Source organism: Takifugu rubripes, chromosome 8, assembly GCF_901000725.2.
Source record: "Takifugu rubripes chromosome 8, fTakRub1.2, whole genome shotgun sequence".
NCBI classification, from domain to species: Eukaryota; Metazoa; Chordata; class Actinopteri; order Tetraodontiformes; family Tetraodontidae; genus Takifugu; species Takifugu rubripes.
The window spans coordinates 14,129,526-14,156,323 of record NC_042292.1 but is presented as its reverse complement, the minus strand read 5'-3'; the positions used below and the strand labels follow the sequence as shown (position 1 = coordinate 14,156,323).

General features: G+C 43.7%; 2 protein-coding genes across 4 annotated transcripts in view; both read left to right on the top strand.

Moving 5' to 3' along the window:
• adisspb (adipose secreted signaling protein b) overlaps positions 1 to 8,215 on the top strand; it is a 55,973-nt gene extending 47,758 nt beyond the window's left edge. For all 3 annotated transcript variants that reach the window (XM_029839804.1, XM_029839805.1, XM_003975933.3), the window contains 4 exons: positions 2,003 to 2,142; positions 4,908 to 5,046; positions 5,501 to 5,623; positions 6,886 to 8,215. In XM_029839804.1, the coding sequence (XP_029695664.1) occupies positions 2,003 to 2,142; positions 4,908 to 5,046; positions 5,501 to 5,623; positions 6,886 to 6,986 (503 nt within the window). In that variant the 3' untranslated portion in view covers positions 6,987 to 8,215. The remainder of the gene's footprint in view (positions 1 to 2,002; positions 2,143 to 4,907; positions 5,047 to 5,500; positions 5,624 to 6,885) is intronic.
• Positions 8,216 to 11,783: 3,568 nt separating this feature from the next.
• On the top strand, positions 11,784 to 25,561 carry vax2 (ventral anterior homeobox 2). The gene is made up of 3 exons (XM_003975929.3): positions 11,784 to 12,760; positions 15,843 to 16,030; positions 24,877 to 25,561. The coding sequence occupies exons 1-3, from the start codon at positions 12,526 to 12,528 to the stop codon at positions 25,375 to 25,377; spliced, it is 924 nt and encodes a 307-aa protein (XP_003975978.1). The 5' UTR covers positions 11,784 to 12,525; the 3' UTR covers positions 25,378 to 25,561.
• The last annotated feature ends 1,237 nt before the right edge of the window (positions 25,562 to 26,798 follow it).

Genomic DNA, 26,798 nt, shown 5'->3' with positions numbered 1-26,798 from the left:
AAGATGGCCGCCAGTAAGCTGTTTATGTAACCACAGCGATACAAGGGAGACCGGAGAGCACGGCGAATTTAAACGCATCGTTTAAAAGGATCTTCTATGAGGGGAGTTGTCTTGCCAAACACCACCCCGAAGAGCGTGGGGCTCACTTTAATCACCGCCTCTGGGCACGTAGCTTTGAGTTGCATGATGTTAGGCGTAGGCGACTCGCTTAACGATGAAGGTGGAGTGCTGATCCCAGTCTAAGCTCCCAAAGTTGCAAACTGGCAAACATAAGGCACGAAAACCAGACGGCATTCGAAAGGAAGAGATTTTCAAAAGGATGCATTCACTGACTGATGGGGAAAACAGAGTTATTTGATCCACACAATAACGGCATGGATGATCACTACAGAGGCTTCTAATCCTTCACCATCTATTATCTTCAAACCCTAATCCTCTTTCTTCTGAGACACTGACTTTTCTCCTCTCGTGCACGCAAAAGAATTGAAGGTTGGCTGTCGTTGCATATTTAAAAATGTATATATTTAACAAGCCAAGTATACCACTCAAGCCCGGTTGCCCTTTATGCTCACTGTATCAGAGTGCACCATTATTAAGCTCATTCTCTCTGTAATTACAGCTGTGGATTTCTCTCGCCTTAGCAGGAAGGCTCCTCTAAAAGCTTCTTAGGACGGCAGGAAAATGGCAGCTTCATTTGATTTAAACCCCCGTGCACACCGCGTATCCCCATTACATCATATTTATCGAACTTCTAAAGTCCAACTGTGAGAATCCTGAAGTCAAGCAAGTAGTTGATGGTTTGTTGAGCCTAAAATTGCTTATATAAACAAGTAGAATTTAATAAAAGCCTCCCAACTCCCTTCTCCACTTCCCTTATTTGACAAGGAGCGTGCGCATATGGAGCCTTATGTAACCACTGAACTCATTATTGTGGCCCAGATTGTCGCCAGCATAGATTTCTTATGTGCACCGTCAGAAAGGTTTAATGGACCCGGGCACGGTACAATCAAGGTCTTTATGCCGTAGATCGTTCCCAGGAGTCGAATCAAGGCCGGATCGTTAGAGCTTTCTATCATCAAAATTCATTAAAACTTTGAGGCTCCCCCACGCAGACCCGGTTGGCTTTAGCCTCAGAGTCGCGTTACTCTGCTCCGTTAGCTTAATGATTCACGCAGATGGCTGCAGTTTCACCTGGCAAAGGAACCGAAACGGGGCGCGATGCACAATAATCTCAGGGTTTTTTTGGCTCCTTAACGCTCATCTAAAATGGATTTTAAGGAAATATGTCGGCAAAAGACGCCAGAGGATAAAAAGCGGGAAATCGGATGATCACCATCTCTTTTTTGCCCTTTAATCTGCTCTCATGTGGTCTGATTCCCATACAGGCACTTTGGATTTCATGTTAGCGCGTTAAGAAACGGTCCGTAACCATGGCAACAGCAGTCATCTGGGGAAAGTTCTTATTAAACTCCTCTTTCTGCAGAAACTCAGTCATCTTTTCAGGGTTCTTTTTTGTCCCAGACTATTTTCTGAGAGGAGGGGGTTGAATTTGAAGCACGGGCTTCATTCTCGGGCGCCGGGAGTAAACGCCCGGGTGGAAAAACAATAAATATCCAGCACCCCTCGTATCAGACGAGAACATAACAACCTAAGGGAAATAATGTGTGTTTGACTTGAAAGCCTATACCTGTGTAACCTCTTCGTGCTGACGGTGACATCCCCATGGAAACGCCTGTATTACAAGTTAGCTGAGATCTGACAGCAGATCGTTATTTAGCCTGTTTTACAGCAGGCGCTAATCTGCTGTAAGAAATGTTATCAAGACTAGCGAGAAAATTGAAATATTAAGACAAAGTAGTGAATGAGTTTGGGAAACTGAGGGCCTGGTTCATTTTTCTGACCTCTGTTAATGTTCTAACACCTGGAATCGTGAGGTTCAGTGAACGCCACACAGCCGGAAACGATTATTATTTACAATCAGTGTCTCCTCTCTCCACGTCAGGATGCGCCAAGGGAGGAGGTGTGCGTTTCACCGAAGAGCCCCCCAGCGCCGGAGCGGCGTCGCACGTCCACTTCGAGGAAAAGCTTCACGACTCTGTCGTCATGGTGACGCCAGAGGGGGACGGCCACTTCATGGTCAAGGTGCGCTCCGGGCTCGCGCTGCTGCGCGTTGCCGAATCAGCCGTCCGTGACCCGATGAGTCAGGGCGACTTCGGTATGTTCGTTTAGAAAATAACCAAAAGGCGAAAGCAGAGCCGGAAAGTTGCGACACACTGGGCGTGACTGCGTTACTCGCTTCGGTCAGAAGCTGTCGAAACTTGGCCGTTCATCCACGCCAGCGCACATCCTCCTCAAAGCCCTTTACGTGTGGGCACACGATACTGCCAGCACAGTACCATCCCTTATCCTGGGGGGGGGGTTTCTATGGAAATCACCAGGGGTCAGTGCAGAGAGACAAAAGAGGAGGTGGGAGTGTGTGTGGGACTGAAGCGGTATGCACGCGGCAGCTGCGCAGATCCCAGAAGTCGTGGAAGTTATTTGACTATTTGATTGTCTCTGCATGTTCAGACAGGCCTCGATGAATTTAAATGTCTTTTTTTATGTGTTGATTGATTATATTTAATCAGTCCTAAATGCAGTTAATGCCCGGTGTGCATGTATTGTATTAGATTAGCATTAGCATGAAGCGGCTCATTTATAATGGGAAGAATAAACTGCGTTAGGAGAATATGCAGGTATTAAGACTTAATTCACCTTTTTCCCTCTCCCAGTGGGGTAATTTAACCTGTTTTCAACACTTTTTAGAAGAATATTCATTCTCCTGAGTGAACGCTCTCGTTCTAAGGGATACACAAGTCTATCAGGGCTATTTGCACCCCTAAGAACCACATTTTGGGACGATTGGCGACCGCGCTCTAATTTGGGATTATGCGCATCGGTCACAGTTGCGAGCTGGAAATGCTTTCCACAACCAGAACGTGGCACTTTTGCCACCATTATTGGGGCCATCCCAGTGAAACTGCAGCGTGAGTTCGCAGTATAGGAGCTTTTTCAGAGGGAGCGTTGGTCGATGCTAACAGAATTGTTTCTCCCCTTCGGCGTCCCGCTTTCTCTGCTCTCAGCTTAATTCTGTTTGCAGCCTTCTGTTTCAAAGCCGGAGTCATGTGAGGTCTGAGCTGCCGTTTGCGGATCTGGCCGGAGGGGCCGTGTTTACCCGACAACAGAAAGGTTTTTCCTTTGTGTTTGCAGAGGTGCTTGTGTTGACACGGCGACGGCGTGAATGCGATCCCCCTTCACACGGATCTGCGATAACGCCTGAAATCCAGCCCGGAGCCGTTGTACGTTTGTGGGGAACCGGCGGCGTGACCACTAACTCTTTCTGATTAAGACAATCCCTTATCTGAAAGAGTAGCGGCCTGTTCACACAACATGATTGTAGCCCAATCAGCTGGTCGCCGCCTGGTTTTTGCTGGCGTCCCCAGATCAGGGGGAGGCAGTCGTCTGCTGGGCAACAAGTGGGTGGTAAAGGACGACCGCCTCAAAGATGCCAGTGTGGCCTGACTGGAAGGAGGACACGGAATATCTATGGTGCTAAATATCCAGTCTGGGCGCAGTGGCTATTAGCACGTTGCTATTTTCGCTGCTGTCAAAGCTCCAGCCCGGTGCAACCCCTTTAACATGTGGCCTAATATCGTCCCAGATCCTGGTTTGTGCTCTAATGTAGGTTTTTTGTGGCCTATTAAAACCATATGTCCTGATTTTCAAAAGAAATAAGACACCGGGGTTGCCACAAAATCTGGACTTGCCCGGGAGCATCAGTGGTGTCGAGCAGCAGCAGCGTAGTAGCACCCAAACGGCGTGCAGGGCTCCGCTCTGTCTGCAATGAGAAGAATCTCGTGTGAGTTTTTGAACGCTTTTAGGCACCATGCAGGGCCGCCGGCCACGCCTGAAGGAGGGTGCGGCGCACGCGCGGCACGTCACCGTTTTCCCTGGGAACGGAGTTCCCTGTTTACGCAGAGATGTTTCCAAAACGTTTCACTCCCAGAGCTGGTTTCAAAGCTGCAGATTCAGGCGCTCCGGGCGGCGTCCTCCCGTATACGAAAGGCGAAAAGGACAACAAAGCCTCGCTGTTTTTGTTGGGGCCCCGTTTACACGGCAACGCCGTCGCCAGAGGCGTTCACACGACGACGGCGTGATAACGATGCGCGTTCACACGCACCAGCGATACTGACTGAACGGGCGGTTCAGGCCAGTAGTTGGCGCTGTTTGTTGCGAAATGGTCTTGATCCAACACGCCACCAGTCATGCACGTGCGCCACGCGTTGCTCCCTGTTTACACTTTTATAGCCTTTGTCTCTCCTGTCCCGCTCTAGTCACGCTTCCAATATCTGGACACCCTCTTCTGAACTCTTATCATCCTCTGTGCAGATAATGTGGCACAAATATGATCTTCTTTATTGGTTTACTTATCAGCAGCAGCATTCTGGGGCAGCTGGAGAGTCTTTAGAGGGTTATTACAGAAGCCTGATAATATTTAGTTATATTAATATTTAGCAATAATCCACCCTGGAAATAACAGATCCCCCCCCACAGTTTATAAACTTCAGGACGTGAGAGGATTTTTAATACTGGAAATAACACGTATGCAATTACAAGTGCAATAAACCTTGAGCTAAAGCTTTAGCATGTATGGGGAGGCTACAGAAGCTCAAACCGAGGGAGTTTAGAAGGATTAAAAATTACCGGAGCCGTTTGTGACTATTTCATTTCGAAACTCAGCCTGTGTTTTCATTGTTTTCTGCTAAGACGTTTCTGTATTAGTCTAAATGCAGCTGTTCCTTACTCAACAAGCCATTTTTCTTCCAGTTTGTGAAACAGAACAATGACGTATATATTTCCCCCCATAGGTTGGCTTCTTAAAGACTCAGCACCGCTATGAAATCGTTTTCACCCTGCCGGAGGTCCCAGCTTTGGGGAAGTACGTGTGCCCGGCGCCGGTGCCCAGTCCACACCTCCGCATCACCGACATCACGCCGGCGCCTGAGGGTAAGCGGAGACAAATCTCTCCTAAGTCCCGGTTTAGCATGATTTCAATTTTTAATTTTTTTTTTCAAACAAGCCAGGCAGGTTGTCTGACTCCTCCCGTGGAGGTGCATAACAATGAGGTGCATAACAATGAGCTAAGGGATTTTGACACAATGCTACTGAGTGATTTATCGTGTGTAGAGCTGCCCATTCAGGCTTGTTTAGTCTCAAATTCCACCACGTCCTTCCCCTCTTTTAGGTGCTTCCCACTTGATTTTATGATGTTTGTGTTCCTGTTGGCCTGTAAAATCACCAACCGGATTGTTATAGGTGCTAAATCCAGCAGGGCTATCCCCAACAGCTCACATTCATCTGTTAGCATAGCATTTCTCTGATTATTCACCCATCGGGTAGCTGTAATTACTATAAACTAATAAAATATGTGATCTGGGTTATTGCTCTCACCCTCTTCCAGGTGGTCTGAAGGTGACGTGCGAGTACTTGGCCCAGCAGGAGGGCGTTCTGTGCGAGGAGGTGCTGCTGCTGAGCGAGACCGAGGACGTTTGCGTTAAGGTCAAAGTTCACGCCAGAGTTATGGGTGAGGCTACTGTCCCGGAATTTTTGACAGGAAATGAAAAAAAACAGCCATTTTCTACACCATTGTAATGTCAATTTTAATGCTAGTAAAAAACCATAAGAGGTTCCGCGTAAAAAACCTGCGTTTTACTGAGGAAATTACCAACAGATGCGACATTAGATTTGTGAGAACAAATGCCTTAGTTTTCATCATGTTTACGTCCCCTTTTTTATCTTTGTATGATTAAAGTGGCACTTTTCCCAATATAGAAAACTCCCAGTATTCCCATAGCAAAGGCTGATGAAGAAAAATGGTTCGACTTGCTTTTTCTTCTGCCTGATGGCAACTAATGAACACCTCACAGCGTCTATCGACCCTTTTATTTATTTATTTATTTAAGATAAATGATACCATAGTGTTTGGGCATTAAAATCCTCATAACCCAACTCGCTTTATTGTATTGTGCAAACTACTTTTTCCTCCTCTTCCAAGCAAATGGGTCTAATTCGTTTGTTTTAAATGTGGGGGATTTTAACCTGTGTGCTGCTGCCCCCTGTCGGTGAGCACATGTCTCAGCAGCGCTTTTGTGGCGGAAAAAGACAATTAACGGGAACAGTTTAGGTTTATCTTTAAATAGGCTGAGATTTGATTTCAAATCTTTGGTTTTGTTGTTGTAAAACATGTATATGTTTGTTAGTAATACAGCATTAGTATTGTTCAGCTTCCTAAACCAGTGACGCATAATTTAGCCAGCAAAAAAGCTTATGTTGCCAGCAGATGGAGAATTAGGTTAAGAGGCCGTACACACGTGGGCGTTCCCGTTTTGTCCTGAGCAAATATGGCACAGGCGGTGTGTTTTTTGGTTTGCTTGCATATGAGGGTGGCAGCTGTATAGCGTAGCTGGAACATCTGTCTGCGTTTGTGTGTGTTATTGATGCCTGGATGTGGACCAGGTCAAAGGATTATGGGCTGCTTGATGGTTTTTGAATGGTTAAACCTCCAGTTGGCATAGTTACTCTAACAAAGGTTCAAAAGTGTCTCACTGAGATTGGAGATTCTACTCTGAAACTCTTAAATCAAGGAAAAAGTATGGCAGCGAATGAGTTTTTAAAATCATTGTATTGTAGTGAGTTATTTAATTGAATTGTAGATTAAGAAAATATGCCTTTTAATAGATAGCTAAGGGGAAAAGCACCATTGCCTCGCCCAGGGATTGAACCCCCACCCCTTCGTGCCATGCGAGTTGTGCACATGACAGTCACGCGTTTTCTCTGCTTTCATAGACCGCCACCACGGTACGCCAATGCTGCTGGACGGGGTTCGCTGCATCGGCGTGGAGCTTGAGTACGACTCCGAACAAAGCGACTGGCAGGGGTTCGACTGAGGATGCGATGCTGTGTTGTTGTTTGTTTTTTACTTTAAAGTACACACAACATAATCAAAACCAAAACATACGATAGCTATGTTCCTGTTTTGTTGTGGAAACTGAAAACGTGACAGAATCGTTCCTCACCAACCATCAATGTTCTGTTGTTGACTTGTATTACCCGTAAACGACCACTAGGGGGCAGCATTCCCTTGAATTTGTTCAGTCTCAACGAAAACCTGCAACTCTGAACGCGACGCTGTAAAATACCCACGTGATACCACATGGTGGCACTGCAGACCACTACTACTGCTCAAACAAGGCCGTTTAAAAGGAAAATCTAAAGATTTCCTGACTTTTTCTTCTTTTTCAATTGTAGCTAATTTCTCTAGACCTTTCTCAAATCAAATTTCTCGAATCTATCGTCTCCGCATAGTTTGTTGGAAATCCCAAAAATGTGAACTTCTATTGCAGCAGCTTGAAGGCAAAGACGAGCTTTCTGAGAATAATACTCCATAAGTATCAAAGAAATCTGTTGCAACCTCGTTTTGTTATTACTTATCAGATAAAGATCTGCTTTGTGTGGACGATGTCGGCCAAAAAAACACAAAATTTCAAGGTAAAACTTTAGCATATCAACAGAAAATCGCTGATATTCTTTTGGTGTCTGACCAAACTAACTAAGATAAAACTGCAAAGCAAATCTGAGCTTGTATTGAAGTGTTTAGTGTGGATTTTTGTTTCCGCAGCCAGTTCAACCCAGTTAAAGGAGGGTTTGTTTGCACTGTTTGAACTCATTGCGCCTTCGCTACACACGTGCAACACAAGTGCCTTTGGTGAATCCGTCCTGTTCCTCATTACGCGCAGACCTGACCTACACACAGGCTGCAGTGTCCATCCGCCGCTGGCCGACTCGCAGCGTGTGAGCGCAGGTCACAGCCAGCTAACTGACATTAATTGCAAATCAATGCTTGTATAAGTGCCATGAACTGGCTGCACTTATGTCTTATTTTACATCCACTACTACTTTATGATATCAGCCTTAAGGATAAAAATTGTGTCTTTTTTTTCTTTTTCTTCAGAGTTGTTGCCGTCGTGGAGACGAATTAGATTTATTTCATGTGTCAGCATAAATGTAAGCTGTGATCGTTAGGCTGATATAGCAGCTCGTCTGGTTTTCTGCTCCTTCTGTGTGATTTGTGTTTTGTTTTTTGGTTTTCAATGTGAAAATAAAATGGTGTGTGTAAGATTTGTCTGTCTTTTGGAACTCCTGCAGGAGCGTCGGGAGTCCACAAAATAACTTTCTGGATTTTAAAGGCACGAATTGTGTTTAGAGATTGAACTTTAATGTTGGGCTTTATTTTAATTATTGTTAAATCAATATTACAATTTTACTGAGCTTCTCTAAGCTGAGAATTTTTATAAAAAAGAAAATTAAAATAGTGGCTGTCACTTCTTAGTCTTTGGTTACTATTATGATCAATCCCTTTTCTAATAGAAAAAAGTGCTTTATTTATCACTCAAAATCTTTAAAGTTTACTCCTGCCACATAAAAGACTTTTAAAGTTTCAAATATACCGTATTTCTTTATCTACTTAAAATTAAATATTGTTAATAAATGATGTTTTTAACATTTGATACTCTTAATTTAATACTCTAGAGTATTATTGGTGCATTATTTTAAATAGGCTCCAGTATTTGCTAATAAAAACCCAACTAATAACTTTTAGACATGTAGATTTTATGTAACATTGATGTAATTTAGAGGCTACGTGCTATATAATATATAATAATGTATTTTCAACGGCTGAGTTACTTTTAACAATAGATATTTAAATTCTTAGTTCTGCCGTCATGAGAAAAACAAAGCAAAATATGTTTGAGAACCGTAGTAAAGAAGAGCGGAAACAAAGGTCAGAATACTTGTTTACAGCCAATAAACCTGAACAACAGTCGCGAATTAAAAGAACGCACACATTTTTCCAAACGTTGCGTTTTTATGAGGAAACGTGGCGACGCCATTTTCATTCAATAGAACGTAACAAAACGCGCGTTTAGTGGACAAGAGATGTTGTTAAAAAGAAATAAATCTGTACAATGAAGAGTATAGAATTACATTGATTTCATCTTTTGTCACCCGGATTCGAGGTCGTTTTGCTCGCGTAGAATCAAATCTGTTGTTGACGAGTTTAAATGGGATGTTTTAATTACTGTAAAGGTTTATTCCATTCAGCTTTAAGTCGAATCAATGTTAGTGGGGGAAATGAATTAGATCAGCTAGAAGCAGCGCATTGTTCTGAAAAATTAAGATGATACGTTCAATTTTTCGTTCTAATTACGAATAATTTACAAGTATTCAAATTAGAATACGCTTTCAATCTTAGACAGGTAGCTACATTAGTCTTATATCTAAAGCTGCCTGTAAAAGCTTTGCACCGGGAGGCCGCCAAGAAACTGGAGAGAAACAACGTCCATGGTAAAACCAACCCATTCAAAGACGTTTATTTTAATTACTAATTTGTTTCTGTGATTGTACTTTGTGATAGTTGGGACGACACACACGTAAACGCCGCTTTTTCCCTTCTCGGCTCTTTAAAAGTTTAATTTCACCGAAGTTCCGTAAACGCACCTTCCCGTGAACCGCAACTAAATGCGCGTTTCGGGCAATTTATTTGTTTATTTTCCCATAGATGATGTGATGTGGCCGTTTCTGCTCGGCTGGTGGTTGAAAATATGCGAGAAACCAAAGAAGAAATCATAAATAAATCTTTGTGGTGTGGGTGAGATCAAGCGCAGACTTTTCCACTCAGGACGGGCACATGTTTGCCATTCCTGCACAGATTTGTCAAGAGCCCGCGTTGGCTGCGTGAACTCTGAGTGGCCCGTTGCCCTCCTCCTGACCTCCGGGATTACAGTAATCTGTGTTGATTGATCTGATTGATCAGATTCATCTCCACGAGACCGCAATCCAGCCGCAGGATGAGGGGGAAGCGGACAAGACGATCGCTGCGTAATGCAAATAAACATTCCGTTTTATTTCTCTGTCTTTGGGGCCTGTGGGCATTTACAGACAAGGAGGACATACCCCCCCCCCCCTCTGGAAACGGGCATCAGCATCATGTATGGGGGGTCTGACTTGCAAAAGTGATTGAAGTGAAAGGGGATTTGAATTGTGGAGAAATCGCACATCATAAATGGCTTTTTCCACCTGGAAATCCGTCCAGATCACGTGACAACGAAAGCACGCCACAGTGCCGTCGTTCGTGTCGACAAGGAATCGTTTAAAAGCGAAAGAAACTTTGCGCGTCCGTCGATGGGGGGGGGGGGGGGGGGGGGGGGAAACATCTCCTAACGCGTGAATTTGCACAACCGGTGTCAGTCAAACCGCCATATGGGGGCATATTATGCATGTAAAGGTTGTTGTTTGTAATTTTGACAGATGAATTTTCCCATCACGTCGAAATCAAAACATGAGCTGCCTCGGAGAAGGAAAAGGGACTAAAAAAACAAAAAAAATCCCTAAAAAAATCTGTTTCTCGAAGGGTTGCTATAGACGTGAAGGCAGAGGAAGAGAGTAGGTGTGTGTGTGTGTGTGTGTGTGTGTGTGTGTGTGTGTGTGTGTGTGTGTGTGTGTGTGGCAGCAATCAGTCCCCTCTTGTCTCGCTGCTGAGTGCACTGTCTGATTGACAGTTTCTATTCATCCTCTGTGAGATTAGGCCAGCTGAAAGGAGTAACGACCCGTGGCTGCGAGCAGTAATTACGGCCTCGGATAAGAAACAAGGGGAAACACACACACACACACACACACACACACACACACACACACACTCTCACAGCAAAACTACAATTATATAAAACACATGTACGCACGCACTCACGGATCTCTCATTTTGCCGCAGTGTTCCTTCACATGTAAAGTGTTTGAGTCGCCTGGAATTATCTCACAATCACAACAAAACTGCAGGCTGCACATCAGCATCAAGCTGGCGGCCAGAAAATGATCCGTGCGATACAGTAGCCAAAAACAAACACTCCCCTCACCCCTCAGTCCAATCTGTTTGTCTATTGATGTGCGTTTTATGGAGATCTGAAGGCGCCCGAAAGTTAGGATTGAGTTCGGGTAACCTGTTGAATTAATTGAGTTTTGTCCAAGTTCTTTCATTGTTTTAGGCGATATTATTTTCTATTTATTATTCGTGTGATATTCATTAATATTTAGTTGGAATGACTCACATTTGGAGGCTAAAATGCAAGGTCAGATTTGGAAAATTTGCGCGCTATTTAACAGAGCGTATTCTTTTTCACTTCGTAAGTGTTTAAAGTAGAATTAGAAAAAAAAATAAACTAGAAATGTTGAATTGTTACGATTGGAAACGATTAATTGGAGATTCTGTCGGGGTCAATGTTTAGAAATCGTGAAATGAATTCTTTAAAGTCTGCAAAATTCATTCAGGCTTAGTTCATTCACTCGTTTATATGTTTAGAAGCCTTTTCCTTGCTGTATTGGGCTTTTTTGGGCCATTTACTCGCGTTTTGATGCTTCGAATTGTGTGTATCCTTTGCGCCTTCCATCTAAAAAGCGCAGGCGATAGCGCCAGATCGTGTCATTGAAGTCTCCCCGGCGCAATAGCGCGCACGGCCATCGTCTCATATCTGCGCGCCTCAGCCCGTTCCGTCGCGCCGCTCATCCGCCCGGTCAAAACGTGCCCTCGCCGCGCCGTAGCCAATCAGAAGCGGCCTCGGCGCGGCCAGGAAGTGACGTCCCGCGCCCGTGCGAAGTGTACAGTTGTCACGGCAAAACATTATCCCACAACATCCTTCCGTGTTGGTGCAGGCAGGGCGAGAGGATTCCTCCCTCTCGGGCGTCATGTTCCGGCCGCAAACGCACAAACAGCTGTGATATAGACTGTTTCCATGTGACCACACATCCTCTCCGGCTCCCTCCAAAAGCAGAAGACCGGCGACCTCCCTCCTCCACCCCTTTTCTTTATGTGGCACCAACATCCAGTCACGGATCTGAAGTAACAGGCTGCTGCTTTTAAACAAACCGGGAGAAACTTTTGCCTGAACTGCCTGCGCACGTTGACGTGCGAACAGTACAGAGCTCGCTGCTTTTCTTTTTCTTTTTTTTTATCCTGTGCGCGCCGCCTCTCTCCTTTTTTATTTTTACGTGGGTGAGCAGTGTGTGCTTGTTTGTGGCACCTCCCCGCTCCTCCATAGATCCGGCCGCTCTACAATGCGCGTCTTGTGCACCTCCAGGCTTGTTTAGGCAGAAAAGATCTTGAGATTTCTCCGTCTCTCCCCTCGGTTCGGACTCTGGACCTGCGCGTCATGCGGCGACTCCTGCAGCTCTCCCCGGTCCGGTCGCAGGACCGCTCGGTCCCCTTGTAACTGGATCTACATTTCGTTTTTGAAAGAAAAACAAACTGTTTTCGGAGGAAGGACGGGAGGGCATGATCTCTACTTGCAAACGGGAGAAAGTTAAAAAGAGACGGTAAAAGCTGCAGCGACAGACGGGGAGGGGAGATCATCTCAGACTGTGACCCTTCACTTGTAGATGTTCGATCAGGCTACGACTATGGGCGATGGGAACCACCGCTGTGGACCCAACCCCCTGTGTCCGGACCGGATGGAGACAAAGTGCCGCGCCGAGATCGGGAGCCGGTCACCGGTTCAGAGCTCCACCGACACCCCGGGCACATCAGCGTCTACCCCGACGTCTTCCAGCGAAGATGGGCATGACAAACTTTTAGGAGTGGACCCGGACTACTGTCGGAGGATATTAGTCAGAGGTGAGTGGAAATGGGGGGAATATTATATGCATACAAGGAGTCAGATTAAACATCTGTGAGGAATTTAAGGCGATTCTAGCTACAGTACACCATCACTGTAGGTCAACATCCACACGTGCTGATATTATTAGAGCAAACACAACATTTTTATTACAACCTGGGATGATTTTATGCCATTTTAAAATGCCCAGATGCTGCCGACGTGTCAATAAATGAAATACCAGCCTCTGAAGTTACTATTTTAACATTTGCGCTCCCATCACAGCATCTCTAGCTTCATTAACAATAGGCTACTTTCACATTAATGATTGATACCCCGGGCCACACCCGTGTGCTTTTTGATTTATAATATTTTTTTGCAAATTAAAAAAAATAAATAGAAAACCTCTTCGAAATTCTCGGCGCAAGACTAAATTGAAATACATATAAATGGATGTGTCGTCTGGATAAATCAGTGCCGCAAAACGTCTTCCTGGACATTTGAGGTGACACTGGACCCAAAAAAATAAATAAAAGTGAATAATAAAAAACGTATGTCGTAAACTCAAATAATAATATTAATTCAATGGGTGCGTGGTGTCATTTGTACGTCTGCCTGTGCGTATTTGAACACGTCACTGCCTTTGTGTGTCAACGTTGTGTTGATCAGAATAATATTTGTTTGAATTTTGAGCGTCCACGCCCTCCTCCTGGATGCCATCCATCCATCCATCCATCCACGAACAGCACCTCCTAAAAATAATAATCATGATAACACGAACGCTCGCACGATAATAGAAAAGATGCTGATATAAATTGTGTGTGGGGCGAACATTTGTCAAAAAAGGTTTGTGCGTGCGTGTGTGTGTTTTATGTGTGTATGTATGTATGTATGTGTGTGTGTGTGTGTGTGTACGTGTGTGTGTACGTGCTTTCTTTTGGTGTGTCAAATTGTTTTGGAATTGAGTGTCATTGAAACAATGTGACTCGGTTCTATTTGCATTTCTTTATATTTAGATTCCAGCGTCTGTTGTTGCAGTCCCAGAGGGGGAAAATCCATTATGGCGTGTTAGGAATATTATTACGATATATGTCTTTTTTTAACCTTGAATTTGACAGACCTTCACTTCTCAAAATACAATTGAAGAAATTGCACGCATTTGATGCATAAACTCAGTATAATATATTATATCCATAATGTCTATTGAAATCGCTACACAGATTTTAGCTTATTAAATGTCTCTCCTTGTGCAATAAAATGGCAATAAGAGAGAAAGATTCCAAAAGCGAACATTAATAAAAACAGCATTTCTAAAAACTTGCTTCGTCAGAGCGTCCATCCGGCCTCGGATCCGTTGCTAGTTTTTAGATTTGATATTACACATAGCAGATTTATCAGATTAGGAAGATTTGTGATCTCATGAGAGCCGCTTGAAGGTGTTGCTATATTTTGTATCAACGCTGTGCAGAAGGACAGTGTTGTTGCCTAAAACCCTGATGCTGCAGTGTGATTCCGCAGCTCCAGGATGTGTGTGGTGTTTTCTGCATGGAGGCTGGGGTCACCGGGAGGTCAGCAGGTCTGGCTACCGGCGCTGCCTTCTTTTTTCCCCCTGCCTCTCTTCTCTTTACGCGAATTTAATATATAACTGTGTTTATTTATTTTCTTCTGGAAAGCGTAGAAATCGTAGAGAAAAAAATGCGGCATTAATTATGATTTATTGGCAGGTTTTCTAGGAGCTCTGGTGAAAATGTAACTCGCGTTACACATCGTTACGACCAGTGCGTAAAGATGGAGAGCTCGGGTTTCACCCAGCAGCTCAGGCCCCTCGGCTATAAGGAAACACATAAGGAATCACCAAACTTAAACCTGATAGGATTGTCGCCTAGATGGATTATAAATGTCATTACATTTTCTGTACTCTTAAAATTCACCCTACCGTCTATTTTCCTCACACATTTTAAATATCCTGCAATTGCGTGAAAGCGACGGGCGCATATGTGCACGGCCTCTACCAGTTTAAACACACATATATATAACAGATTGAACTCTTTTTCAGTGAGTTACTGAAGCCAATAGCCTATAGAAGCATCATAGCCGCTCAGTTCTATCGGTTTAGTTTCATATTTAATTCAGAGCTCTTCATATTTTATTGGATTACATATTTTATGACGTTAAAACCATGGACAAAGAGCAATTCTTGCCCGTCCTGCGTCTTCACTGCATCTGATAAATACAAACATACAAATCACCATCGGCTGGATTTTATTGAGGGTATGAAAAGAAAAAAAAAATAATTTATTTATATGTTTTGGTTTTTTTTTTTACTACGCGGCTTCCTGGCGAAAGCTTTTTATCCCTGAATATTTTATTTGGGACATAAATTAAAACAATATAAATAAAAAACGAGATCAATAAGATAATTTCACTCGCTACGTTTTTAAAAAATAAATAAATCTATATTTCTCCAACTCTGGGATGTATAAAATATATTGTAATGAAATAAAACACGCAAAATATCTTTTATCATTTATTAAGATACTTTTTTCTATTGTTAAGGAATAACAGTGACAAAAATGTAGTTCAACTGTATTCCCCCCCCCCCCCCCCCCCCCCCCCCACCACTGCATTAACTACCAATACACTTTTTAACTTGTAAGAAAATAATTTAGTGGCGGTTTTACATCTTCTGCGCATGCGCAAGAATGCCCACCCTGCACAGAAATCCGAGTAACGTCCACGATGCCTCAGTTAATACTGAATAAAATTGAATGAAAAGGTTTTACAAATGCACGACTGTGTTAGCTAACAAACCCAAAGTATTTATTGATGGAACAGCGCGTCATTTGAGGCGATACGTAAACAATTTTCATGGCAAATAACAGCTTTATTCAAAGGAACGCATCAATACTCTCCTCCACAAGGCCATTAGCCCATAGCTGCCTTCATGAATATTGCATATCTGTCACGTTTCACATCTTCATTGAGCGGCGTGAGCGTGCGCGTTCACCCCCGGGTCAATCATAATATTTCCAAAGTCTGGAGTTTGTGCTTCTGTCTCAGATTTTGTTTTATTTTTTGTAAAATTCTGACTTTTCCGGACAGATGCTAAAGGCACCATCCGGGAAATCGTGCTACCGAAGGGCCTCGACCTGGACCGGCCGAAGCGCACGCGGACTTCGTTCACGGCGGAGCAGCTGTACCGGCTCGAGCTCGAGTTCCAGCGGTGCCAATACGTCGTGGGCCGCGAGCGCACTGAGCTCGCGAGGCAGCTAAATTTGTCTGAAACACAGGTAAGGAGCTAATGCTAAAAGTAGCCAAAAACTAAGCAACCGACAAAGGAGTCTGTTATCAAAAAATCTGCACACAATCATCCATATATTTCGGTCTATTTATGCTAATAAACCATTCTAAAAGTATTTTCCCTTTACAATTAGATATTACCCTTTTAAAAAAAAGGCTATCTTACCTTGTCCGGGATATTAATTGACCCTTTGGCCAATCAGAGGGAGCGATAGATCCACTGCCCCGCCCACAATCGACGTCCAACGGACCAACGTTATTGTCTTTCAATCTAAAAGAGAGAAGATGGGAAAGAAAAAATAAATGTCTTTGAATCAAGTCTACAAGTTCATATCATTAGATTAGCATTGCAACTGTACAGTTATTGTTTTTAATCCCCATTACCTGCACCTATACGAATTTATAAAAATAGATTTATTCAATATCTAGGTAGAACGTGTTTTTATTCTCCCTGCGACTAAAACGAGGCCTGATTTGCCTTTATATTAAGCAGGTTTTTGGAATAAATTTCACGCAGCTGTCCATGTGTGCGACGGAAGGGGTGCGCATCATTCATCATGGTTCCATCTTATTTAAATTCCTGGCACAGAGTAGTTAAATACCAAAACAGAATACATTTTTTATAACTTTGATCTATAGTCCAAAAAAGACGAAGGTTTAAGAAATAAAGTCACCATCACTAATCATCACAAAATCTTTTTGTGTGTCCTAAACCTTGATTGAAGTTTTAAAAACAAACAAACGGGGGAAAAAAGCCTCGTTCAGGGTCCGGAGGTGAAAGGGGGCTCATCCTAACATGTTTCCTCAGGTCCGAGCTCTCTGTGTTGTGCTATGGCCCATAGTTCTTTAAACAAAGTATCAATTCACTAAAAAGTATGTTCATCCTAAATATTCAAAATAGAAAAACCTAAATTGGCTATTTCACCTGATCTAAAACACGTGGACAAATATAGTTAGCAAAACCTTAATATATGGAAAGTGGCATGAAGGATGGAAGAACAATAAATGAAGATAGATACGATAGATGAAGACCTGTAGTTTTTTTGTTTGTTTAATTTTTCAAAATAAAACCCCACCAATAATAGTTATCTTAATAATCTAATAGTTATCAATAACGTGGTGACGTTGTTGTTATTCATGCGGCGATATCTGCTCAAGGCTAAAATTCTTTATATCAACACTTTAAAGATGAGGTAAGATTCCATTGGGTTGAACCTTATCGAAGAATATATTTATTCTTGACTTTAAGGAAAAGTTGAAATTCGGCCCAAACACCTGTTGCGGATACGCGTCCTGTAATGTCGTCTAAAGTAACCAAGCAACCTCAGAACCCAAGGTGGTGGGAAGTGCGTGTGTGTGTGTGTGTGTGTGTGTGTGTGTGTGTGTGTGTGTGTGTGTGTGTGTGTGGACACAGAACAGCCACTGTGGCCCTCATTAGTGCTGACACTAGGGGTGTTAATGGGAGGGCCTCAGCTTCCTGCTGCTGCAGAAGAGGCGCAGGGCGGGAGCTGATTGGCTGAACGAGACCGTCAGAAAAGTGCCTGACCTTCATCTGAGAATAAAGTGTAAATAAAGAAGTCCCCGCTCTAATGGCGTGAAACATCCAACCCACTGCTCCCAAATTCTCCGAACTATAGGTGCCACCGAGGCGGCTTTTAAACGTGATCGAAAAGCTTTTCGCTGGCATTAGTGTGCGCCGCTTTTATCCGCCCCACTTTTATCTATTTGCAGAGTTTGCAGATTTTTTTAAGCGTATTCGAGGTTGATCGCAAAATAAATAAATAAATAAATAAATAAAGGAAAATGAGCGTCTCCAAAGTATGAGGGCCTTCACAAACGTGCTGTTTGGGACTTACTATATATAGTTGTTTATTTTCTGGCGCGAAACTAAAAGCTTTCAAAGACCATTAGGCATATTATTATTTTTCTCTTTTTAAATGAAATATGCATTTGAATTCCTATTGAAACTGAATGAATCTATCTATCTATCTATCTATCTATCTATCTATCTATCTATCTATCTATCTATCTATCTATCTATCTATCTATCTATCTATCTATCTATCTATCTATCTATCTATCTATCTATGACTTTTCCCCATTATTACCCCCTTTTATCACTGCAAAATTAATAGGAGTGGCACCATTTAGTGTTTTTTAACAGCGCTCCAGCGCTGCCCCGTTAGTTTGGAATTCGAAGTCACCGCCCACGTGGCTGCAAACGCACACGACACGGACGCAATTTGTGCTTTTTGTCACATTTCAGACATCAAAAACATCAAAGGACCAGCAGCGAAATGCAGGAAGATAAAACGCGTCGAGGCGCGTTAAAATTGGGCAATTTGACAAATGAAGACGGACGCGTCATCAAATTAAAAGTGTTACGCTTCAAGCTGCTGACTGCTGATCGTTACAGAGTAACAGAGTAATCTGTTACTATAGAAGAGCTCTCCTCATCCCAGCAGGTGGCTCCCCGCTACTGCGTAAACACAGTAATGGGGATGTCCACCACACACGTACACACACGGAGAGAGAGAGTGATAGAGAGAGGAGGAGGAGAGAGAGAGTGATAGAGAGAGGAGGAGAGAGAGAAGGAGAGAGAGAGAGTGATAGAGAGAGAAGGAGAGCGAGAGAGAGTGATAGAGAGAGGAGAGAGAGTGATAGAGAGAGGAGGAGAGAGAGAGAAGGGGAGAGAGAGAGTGATAGAGAGAGAAGGAGAGAGAGTGATAGAGAGAGAGAGAACCCCGGGTGATTTCACTTAATATGATCACTCTTCTTTGGCCTTTTCTTTGCCAAACTTTCCTCTTCTTGGACCTGGACCAGCCTGTTCTGGCCTTTGTTACATTTTTAGCACACCCTGCTGTGTGTCCTCCACAGTTCTGCACTGATTTCCATGTTGCGGCACATCAGACCACTGTTATTTGTTGGCCTCGCACACAGACTATATGGTTGTTATGGCGTGTGCATGGTGCTAAACTGGATTAGTCCCTGAGAAAACCAGAGAGTACTCTTTTTTAATACACAAAAAAATACACAAATGTGTTCCTTTCCCCTCCTCGCAGATGTTTAGACTGATTTGAGATATTTTTGTGGACAATTTATAGATTGTGGTAGGGAATTAACTTTACTCAGATCATTGTTTTCTTCCTGTCTCAGGCTGCTAAATTCTTAAAATCCTGTAATTGTAGCGTGAAGCTCTTAGTGTATCATCTGGTATTGCTCTGCTCATTTATTTAAAACTATTAAAATAAGCGGCCTGCCCAAGCCAAGCAGACCACACGAAGGCATTTATATCATAGATAAAAAGACGTATTCGTTTGCGTTTGACAGGTTTTAATTTCTGTTGACTGAGGCGCAGAGTTTCGACACAACAGCAGGTAGTGTTGCCCCGACCTCTGGAGAATCAGGCCATAGAGGAGACAAGATGACAAGTTGTCCCTATGTGTCTACATGCAGTCAATGTACCCGTTGTGTATTTCGTTGTCCACAACAGGCCCAGACAGACGTTGTCTGGCCACTCGTCTGCGGCGTAGAGAGCCCAGCCATGACGTATAGCTGCGCAGATGTAGCAGGGAGGAGGACGCACAGTGGCCAGATTGTTCGACCACTCAGAATGGAGAAGGAGATAGGAAGGGACCCAGACAGACAGACAGACAGGCCGCTTTTGTGCATTCGGATTAAATGTTTGGGCTTCTTGTTGTAAAGAAAATGACAGTATTTCCTCTTCACGCTGCAGTGACCTAAAGCGAGAGCCGTCCTTTGCACGAGAACTTTTTGTCCAACTCGCGGCCGTTCTGAATGAAACCTGTGAGGCCCTGATTATCTAATCAGCTGATTAGATAATCAGAAGAATTGTAATTAAGTTGCATTTGCCTTTTTGTCTTTAATCACTCTGTGGGATTGAATTGGCTGGTTTCAGTATGTGTGTGTGTGTGTGTGTGTGTGTGTGTGTGTGTGTGTGTGAGTGAGGGAGAGAGATGCCAAGGATGGTACAATTTTCCAAAAATCTGAAGGACCATGTAATCGCTCCACTGAGGTGAAAACAGGGAAATCAGCAAAGATTGGGTACAAGAGCTTTTCACTCACGCAAGCACACAGGCAGACACACACGTGCACTTAGCTTCCCAATCTTACCCATTCAAACCGTTTTTTCACTGGGGTGCATGCAGACAAACATCCAGACTCTCGTTTGTTAGTTGAACCTCGTTTGTTAGTGGAAGTGTCTCTTTAACAAAAGGGTTTTAACAAAACCCTTTGGGGAAACCTTCACAGCAATAACATTAATTAAAGTTGATCACAGACAAAGGTAAACCATACAAAAACATGCCTACAAGAGATCCCTATCGGACGCGCTTTGAAAAGAAATTCCATTTTGTTTTTCCTGATAAATCCGTGCCAATAACGGCTGAGAAGTCAAAGGTAATCTTCAGCAGGATGTTTTGAGGGTCGTGTGGAAAGTGGCTGCGGGATGACATGTTAAATAAGGCACGGACCATGATTGAGCCCCGGCGAGTTCTCCTGGCAACATTGGCCGTGAGGATAGGAGGTAAAGGCTGTTATCAAAACTTGGTGGAGTGGAGGCCCGTGGAGGAAGGTGGAGCGAAGAGGGTACAGGCCTCCTAACAGACCCAAGTGCTTTTGCGCTAAGGAGGATTAGGTGGCCATATCTACTAGCGATTCTATAAGACGGGGTTAACCCCCGGTTGAACCTGAATGGACATGCGCTGTGGTGATGAGGTGCCAGACCGGGGTTTTTTAGCACAGGATCGGTGAATCGGGCTACACGAAAAAAAAGATTGGAAGATATTCCGTTCGATATGTTTTCACAATTGGACATGATGGGCCTTTTGTTGGCCACGGTGAACCTGTTTCCGTATCAAGAAATGATGAAAAGGTTACAGTCCCCACAAAACAAGGCTTCAAAAATGTCACATGGAAAATGATGGACGCAAAAAAAAAAAAAAATCTTTGGAAATGCCGAAGCCACAAATATGTGACCTCCAAGTATGCCACCAATAGAGAGGCCAATCATCCAGCCGATGAACCCAAAAAAAAGTAAAATATATATTTTTTACAGTGAAATTAGCCTAAATGCCCACCCGGGGAATACCCAAAACAATTAAACGCCCCTTGTTGTAGCAGCTCTTGAGTATCTTTATTAAATATAATTGAACCATGACAACCAACCCCTGGATACGGTGTGTGGTCTCGTGCAAATAAAATAAAGCTTCAATCAAAGGATAATCATTTTGAAAGACCGAGTCGCTACACACGACTGAGTAAGTCATCAGTTCCCTCTCTTCTTGCTGTCCTGTTTGATCAATAATTAGGATCGACGCTCTATCACGCAGCTGAACACACACTCGCCGCGTTACATACAGTTAAGTATGCATCGGCCCATTACATGAATGGCTGCTGGTCTGCCTGGTACAATCCCCTGAAGGAAAGGGGAAAAAACCAACAAAAAAAGAGAGTTTTCATTGTGTGCTGCTGCTCATCACATGGCTGGGATCAGAGGGCCTGGACTGGGTTAGGGTGGGTGAACCGTGAAGCCGGAGGGGGGTCAGGGAAAGTGTGAAAGACGGTCGGCTAGCGTCCTTCTTAAAGACTTTACCACCACAATCCAGCCTTTTTAGTTTGCATTGTGGGTATTACGGGTATTATGGACAGGAAAGCGAGGTGTTTGATTTAATGGTTACAGCTTAGAGGCCAGAAAAGCTGCCATGTGGTTCAACCAGTATAATGTGTGAGGTGCATGTTCCCTTTTAATCCACAAATTTCTACCTTTGCGCCATTTCTTGCCTTAATCTCGTGGTGTATTTAGGCTACTCTTGGGGCTGATGAGCCTCTGACCACAGCCCAGTTAGACTTCCCAACTTTCCCAGTACAGTAACCCATCCTTAAGATACCTCAAAAAATAACCTAATTCCAAGGTTTTTCATGACAAGTAGGCATAATAAAGTAATGATCTTTTAAAAATTGTTTTTAACTCTTCCCAGTTTGGATTTTTTTTTTGAGTGAGTGAGAGGTCTTGTTCTTCCTTCTGAATGTCTTCGATAATTGGCTGATTAAACGGTAGTAATTTCACTGCAACCTCAATACTGTAAGAATTAACATCGAAAATTACTAAATTTTGATATTTATCATAATTTGAGCGAGGAAATTATAGATCTATTTGATAATTTCCGGGTGTATATTACCGATCAAGTGTTTAAATTGATCTCCCTCTCGCCCACCTTCGCCTCCACCCTAATCCCCTCATCTGAGTTTAACCAGTGCCCCTTGAGAGGGCATAGTGCACGGGGCTGGGGCACTAAGGGTGCGGCAGGGCCAAATGCAGGTCACACCATATCCAGATTTCCCTTTGGTAATCTCTGCCCCAGCTCTGAACCCTGGATCCCATTAAAAAGGATTTACATCCAATAGTGTAGATGTACCCAAGGCAGCTTTGCTTTTTCTCATCGCCATAATAAATCCCTGTAAAACACAAGCAAGCTTTTGTTTTTTTCCCCCTTACTTTTCAGAAATTGATAGGAGGACTGTGGTTAGGATGCACTAAGCCACATTCTGGGGGTGGAAGGGGTGTTTCTTTGGCATTTGGAGCCTTTTCGTTAGATGGCTGGTGGACGTTGGTGAACATGTTCCAAACCGCTATCTTCAAGAAGCTGCGTCCACCATCTAAATATAGAGCCATAAATTCCGCTGCTTATCCTGCTTGGCCAGCCGTCTCTTCACATTACAGTTTGCTGGTGTAAGAGTTCCCCTCTGAGCTCTACGATCCATTCTGATCCCATTATTTGTGTCACGGTCAGCAGTCGAAAGTATGATCTCACTGGTCCTGGCTACTTGTTTAGCTCATCTTGTTGGTGCACTGATACATAATAGCACAAGTGTAAGTTAATGAGGTGGTTCCACGTCACTCTGGTTTTGCCAGCTGTACTCAGCAGGTGTTAGCCTTAGCTGTGGTTTTTTAAAGATGTGCTGGAGAAGATGCGGATTTGCAATTGTTTCCTTTTCGTATTTGATATTTTTTGTCTAGTTTTGTTTTGTCTGCTGTATGCACATCAAAGCACATCATCCCAATCTTATCTCCCAGGACTAAATTCCTCGTGTTGTCATTTTGCTAACAAACTTACAAACTCCTGTAAGCAAAAACTAATCTCACGGCAAGATAATAAGCACGGAATAAGAACAATTTGGTTTAAAACATGACTTAGTCGACCCCCAGCATTTGGGAACCATAAATCTGACAGATACGTGCAGTTTTATGTCAGGACGCAGCATGGTGCAATGTGAGATGTGTTAAATATATATAAACAATGGATAGTCAGCACAATTTAGTCCTGGACTTCAATATTTGATCTTGCTCAAATCTTTGAGCACACTGAGACAAAGTTGTTGGAACGAGCGCGCAAGTGTTTGACAAACCTTTGAAGTGAGTGTTTGAAAGTTAATGCCCTATTTGAAGTGCACAACCCCACGGGAACGTTAAATTGTCGGGCAATCGACCTCGAGTTGCTCCTTCGCACCCGCACCAATCGTGACACCCGCCGAGGGCTCACTGGATCCCACTGATGAACTTGGTCATGTGAGAACAGTCACGTGTTCGGATCACATGTCACCTCTGTGAGTGTGAGTGTGCTCATATTGTCCAGGCTGCACTTGAACTGACTGTACTGGTTTGGTTGTGTCATTTACAGACGGCACAGTCAACAAGTTGTCCTCTCCGATCGACTTTAACTTTAGAGGCTTCAGACAAGGACGGGCGACATAACAGCGAGCAGTTATGGAAAAAAAATGTTTTTTTCTTAAATAAGTTAGCATACATTTTTTCCATTCAATTTTCTTTACAGTTTTTGCATCAAAGGAACAGAAGATTGTTTTGTGGCTGCCTACAATAACAATTTTGATAATATGAATTCAATTTGAAGTAGATTTTCAAATTAAAACTTCCATTCAGAGATGTTCCCTTCATCAGGTAAAGACTTTTCTAGGTTAAAAAAATGACAGTGGGAGCAGATCAAGTCTGGTCAAAAGAAACAAAGGAAGATAAAAAAAAACACTCTGCAGTTGGCACTGCAGAAATGTTACATTTCTGTGAGCCTCCCAGTTAATCTTGAACTGCTATGATTTATTGTTGCAGTCATAGAAAAGAGGTTAAAAATGGGCAAAATTTTATTTATCTGCCTTCATACAGTTTATGAAAAAGAAAAGTTGACTTCCAAAACTTTGCCATTGTCTCTTGAGTTGGCTTTGGCGTTGTCGGATCAAAGGCCGACTATAACAAATTTCACTCCCCCCCAAGTGAAAACATCTGCACGCAACTTTAATGAAAATGCAGCGAAAGCATTCTATGCATTTTTCATGCCTGTGATGTCTCTATGTGCTTCGATCCGTCAGGACCCCTCCGTAGCCTCAAACTGGCATCAAAGCCCCAGCCCCCCTGACCTCACTGCGCGTTATACATTAAAGCAGCGCTGGCGTTCATCAATTAAACATGCGAGGGCGAGGACGTGCAGAGTTCATTGAGCACCTTCTTGATCTTCCGCTGGCGGCGTGATGGTGAACTAGCGTGAGAGCAGATGATGATGGCAAGTGTTCTGTCACAAGCTTTCCTTTCCTCCGGATTCTCGACGTGAACAGCAGCGGTGATCCAATGGCCTTTGCTAGCAACACTATTTTATGCACATACAATGGCTTTGCCTCCAGCCACATTCACGTATATGCCAGTTACACATCTGTTCAAATTTCTGTCGACTGGATGAAGGATTCGTAGTCTCCTTGTGTGTGTTTGTGGCGGAGCTTTTAACTCTTTACACTGGTTGTGTTCTCGCAGGTCAAGGTTTGGTTCCAGAACCGCCGGACCAAGCAGAAGAAGGACACCACCAAGGATTCCGACAAACGCTCCTCTTCCACCAATGAATCATTGGCCACCTGCAACATCCTGCGCCTCCTGGAGCAGGGGCGACTCCTATCTGGTCCCGCCCCGCCACCAAACTCCCTGCTTGGGCCACCGCCGCACCCGACGCACAACGGTTCCCTGCTGAGCAGCCCCGGCGGGGCCTCGTCCACCTCCCCAGGCATCAGCAGCAGCACCCCGCCCAGCTCCTTGCCAGGAGGGACTTTCGGGTTGTCTCTGCCGTCCCTGGGCGGAACTCCGCCTTCGCCGAGGCTCGGAGTCCCACCACCGCACTCCCTTTGCTTTTCCATGCCGCTGCTAGGCGGCGCCCACCATGAACTGACCTCCGTGTACGGCTGCGGTTCCTCAGCCTTTGAGCCGTACATGCGGCTGGACAGGAAGGAGGCAGATCTGGGAGGAAAGAAGACGGTTTCTTAAGTGATGGGGTCTTCTTTAGGGACTTTAGAGGTCTTTGTAAGAGCATTCTTTGACACTTGAGCAGACAGGCGAGAAAAAATCGGAGCAAAATAAATGCAGCTTTGGCTGCAGCACCATTTTGTTTCCGCAGCACTGTGGCCCCCACGCTGACACAAAATGGTTTTAAAAAAAGGCTCGATAGAAAGAAAAAAACTGAAAAAAAAACCTGTGAATTTTTTCGCAAAGCGCTGTGTGTGTATGTCGTGTGAACCTCTTTTATTGCCACTCTCTTTACGGTGGTTTTAAGTGAATCTTTTTTTTTCCCGTGAGTTTGTGTGTGGTTTTCTCTTCATAAAGGCCTTCATTTACTGTTCAGGAAAAAAAAGAAAAAGAAAAAAACATTACTTGACACGGACAGTTCAGATTGAGTCAGCGTCTGAATGAGACAAGTGGCATTTCAAAGAGAGCAGTTTGAACACTTTGCTGGCACATATTCCCGTACAAGTGGCCATGTGTGGTTTTAGATGATGTCCTATCTCAATATGGAACAAACGCAGAAAAAAAAATAGAACAGTAGCATTTTTATATGAGTCTGTTTGGTGTCCAATGGTAGGTTCTGTAAATTCTTTATTTGGTTGTGTTTGTGTATGCTATTATGTGGTAGGATCTTGACAAAAAGGTGCAGAGATCGGATATCTAGATCCGATAGGTTCATAGAAAAGAACGTGAGATGAGTAGCTGTGTGAGAAAAGCTGGCCAGGCTCCTGCCAAAGCATTTCTGGGATTAAGCTGTGGAGGTGTCACACTTGTGCTCCCCGGTCACCGAAACAGTCACGCAGAGGAGCCAGATTAACTTCTCAGTCCTTGAAACATGCGTCCTTGTTTTAAAAAAAAATTATATATATATATGAAGGACGAAATCAGAGGCAATTGACATGGGTATTTCTTTAAAGTCACAGAAACTTCTCCAACTCCAGCAAACCTTTTGGTCCGTGAATGAGCCCGTCATATTTAATTCTTCCTATTTTTCTTTGAATTAATAGCTGTGTTTGCCCCCCCCCCCGACCATCACCTCTAAGTATAAGTTGGCCTCTGCTTGCCCCCACTGAAAGCACTTTATATGTGTAGGTTTCTAAGCATCCTCCTGAAAGTCTCTCCTGACCTTGTCTAGCAGAAGAAAGACATCGGTAATTTCAACTTCTCTCAAAAATTCATTCATGCCTGAGTGAAGGAGGGGGGAAGCGCCAGTTTTAGTACTTTTTCTCTCTGCTTCCTCAAATTTCTCCAAAGAAAATTACAAGCCGACGTAACGAACACACAATTTGCCCTCAATTTGCGAGTGTCAGCCTTGATATCGCCCCTATTCAGAACTCTCGGGCCGCCTTTCAGTTCCCCATTCCAGTCCCAGGTTTCATCACACTCGCGGCTTTAATACTTTTAAC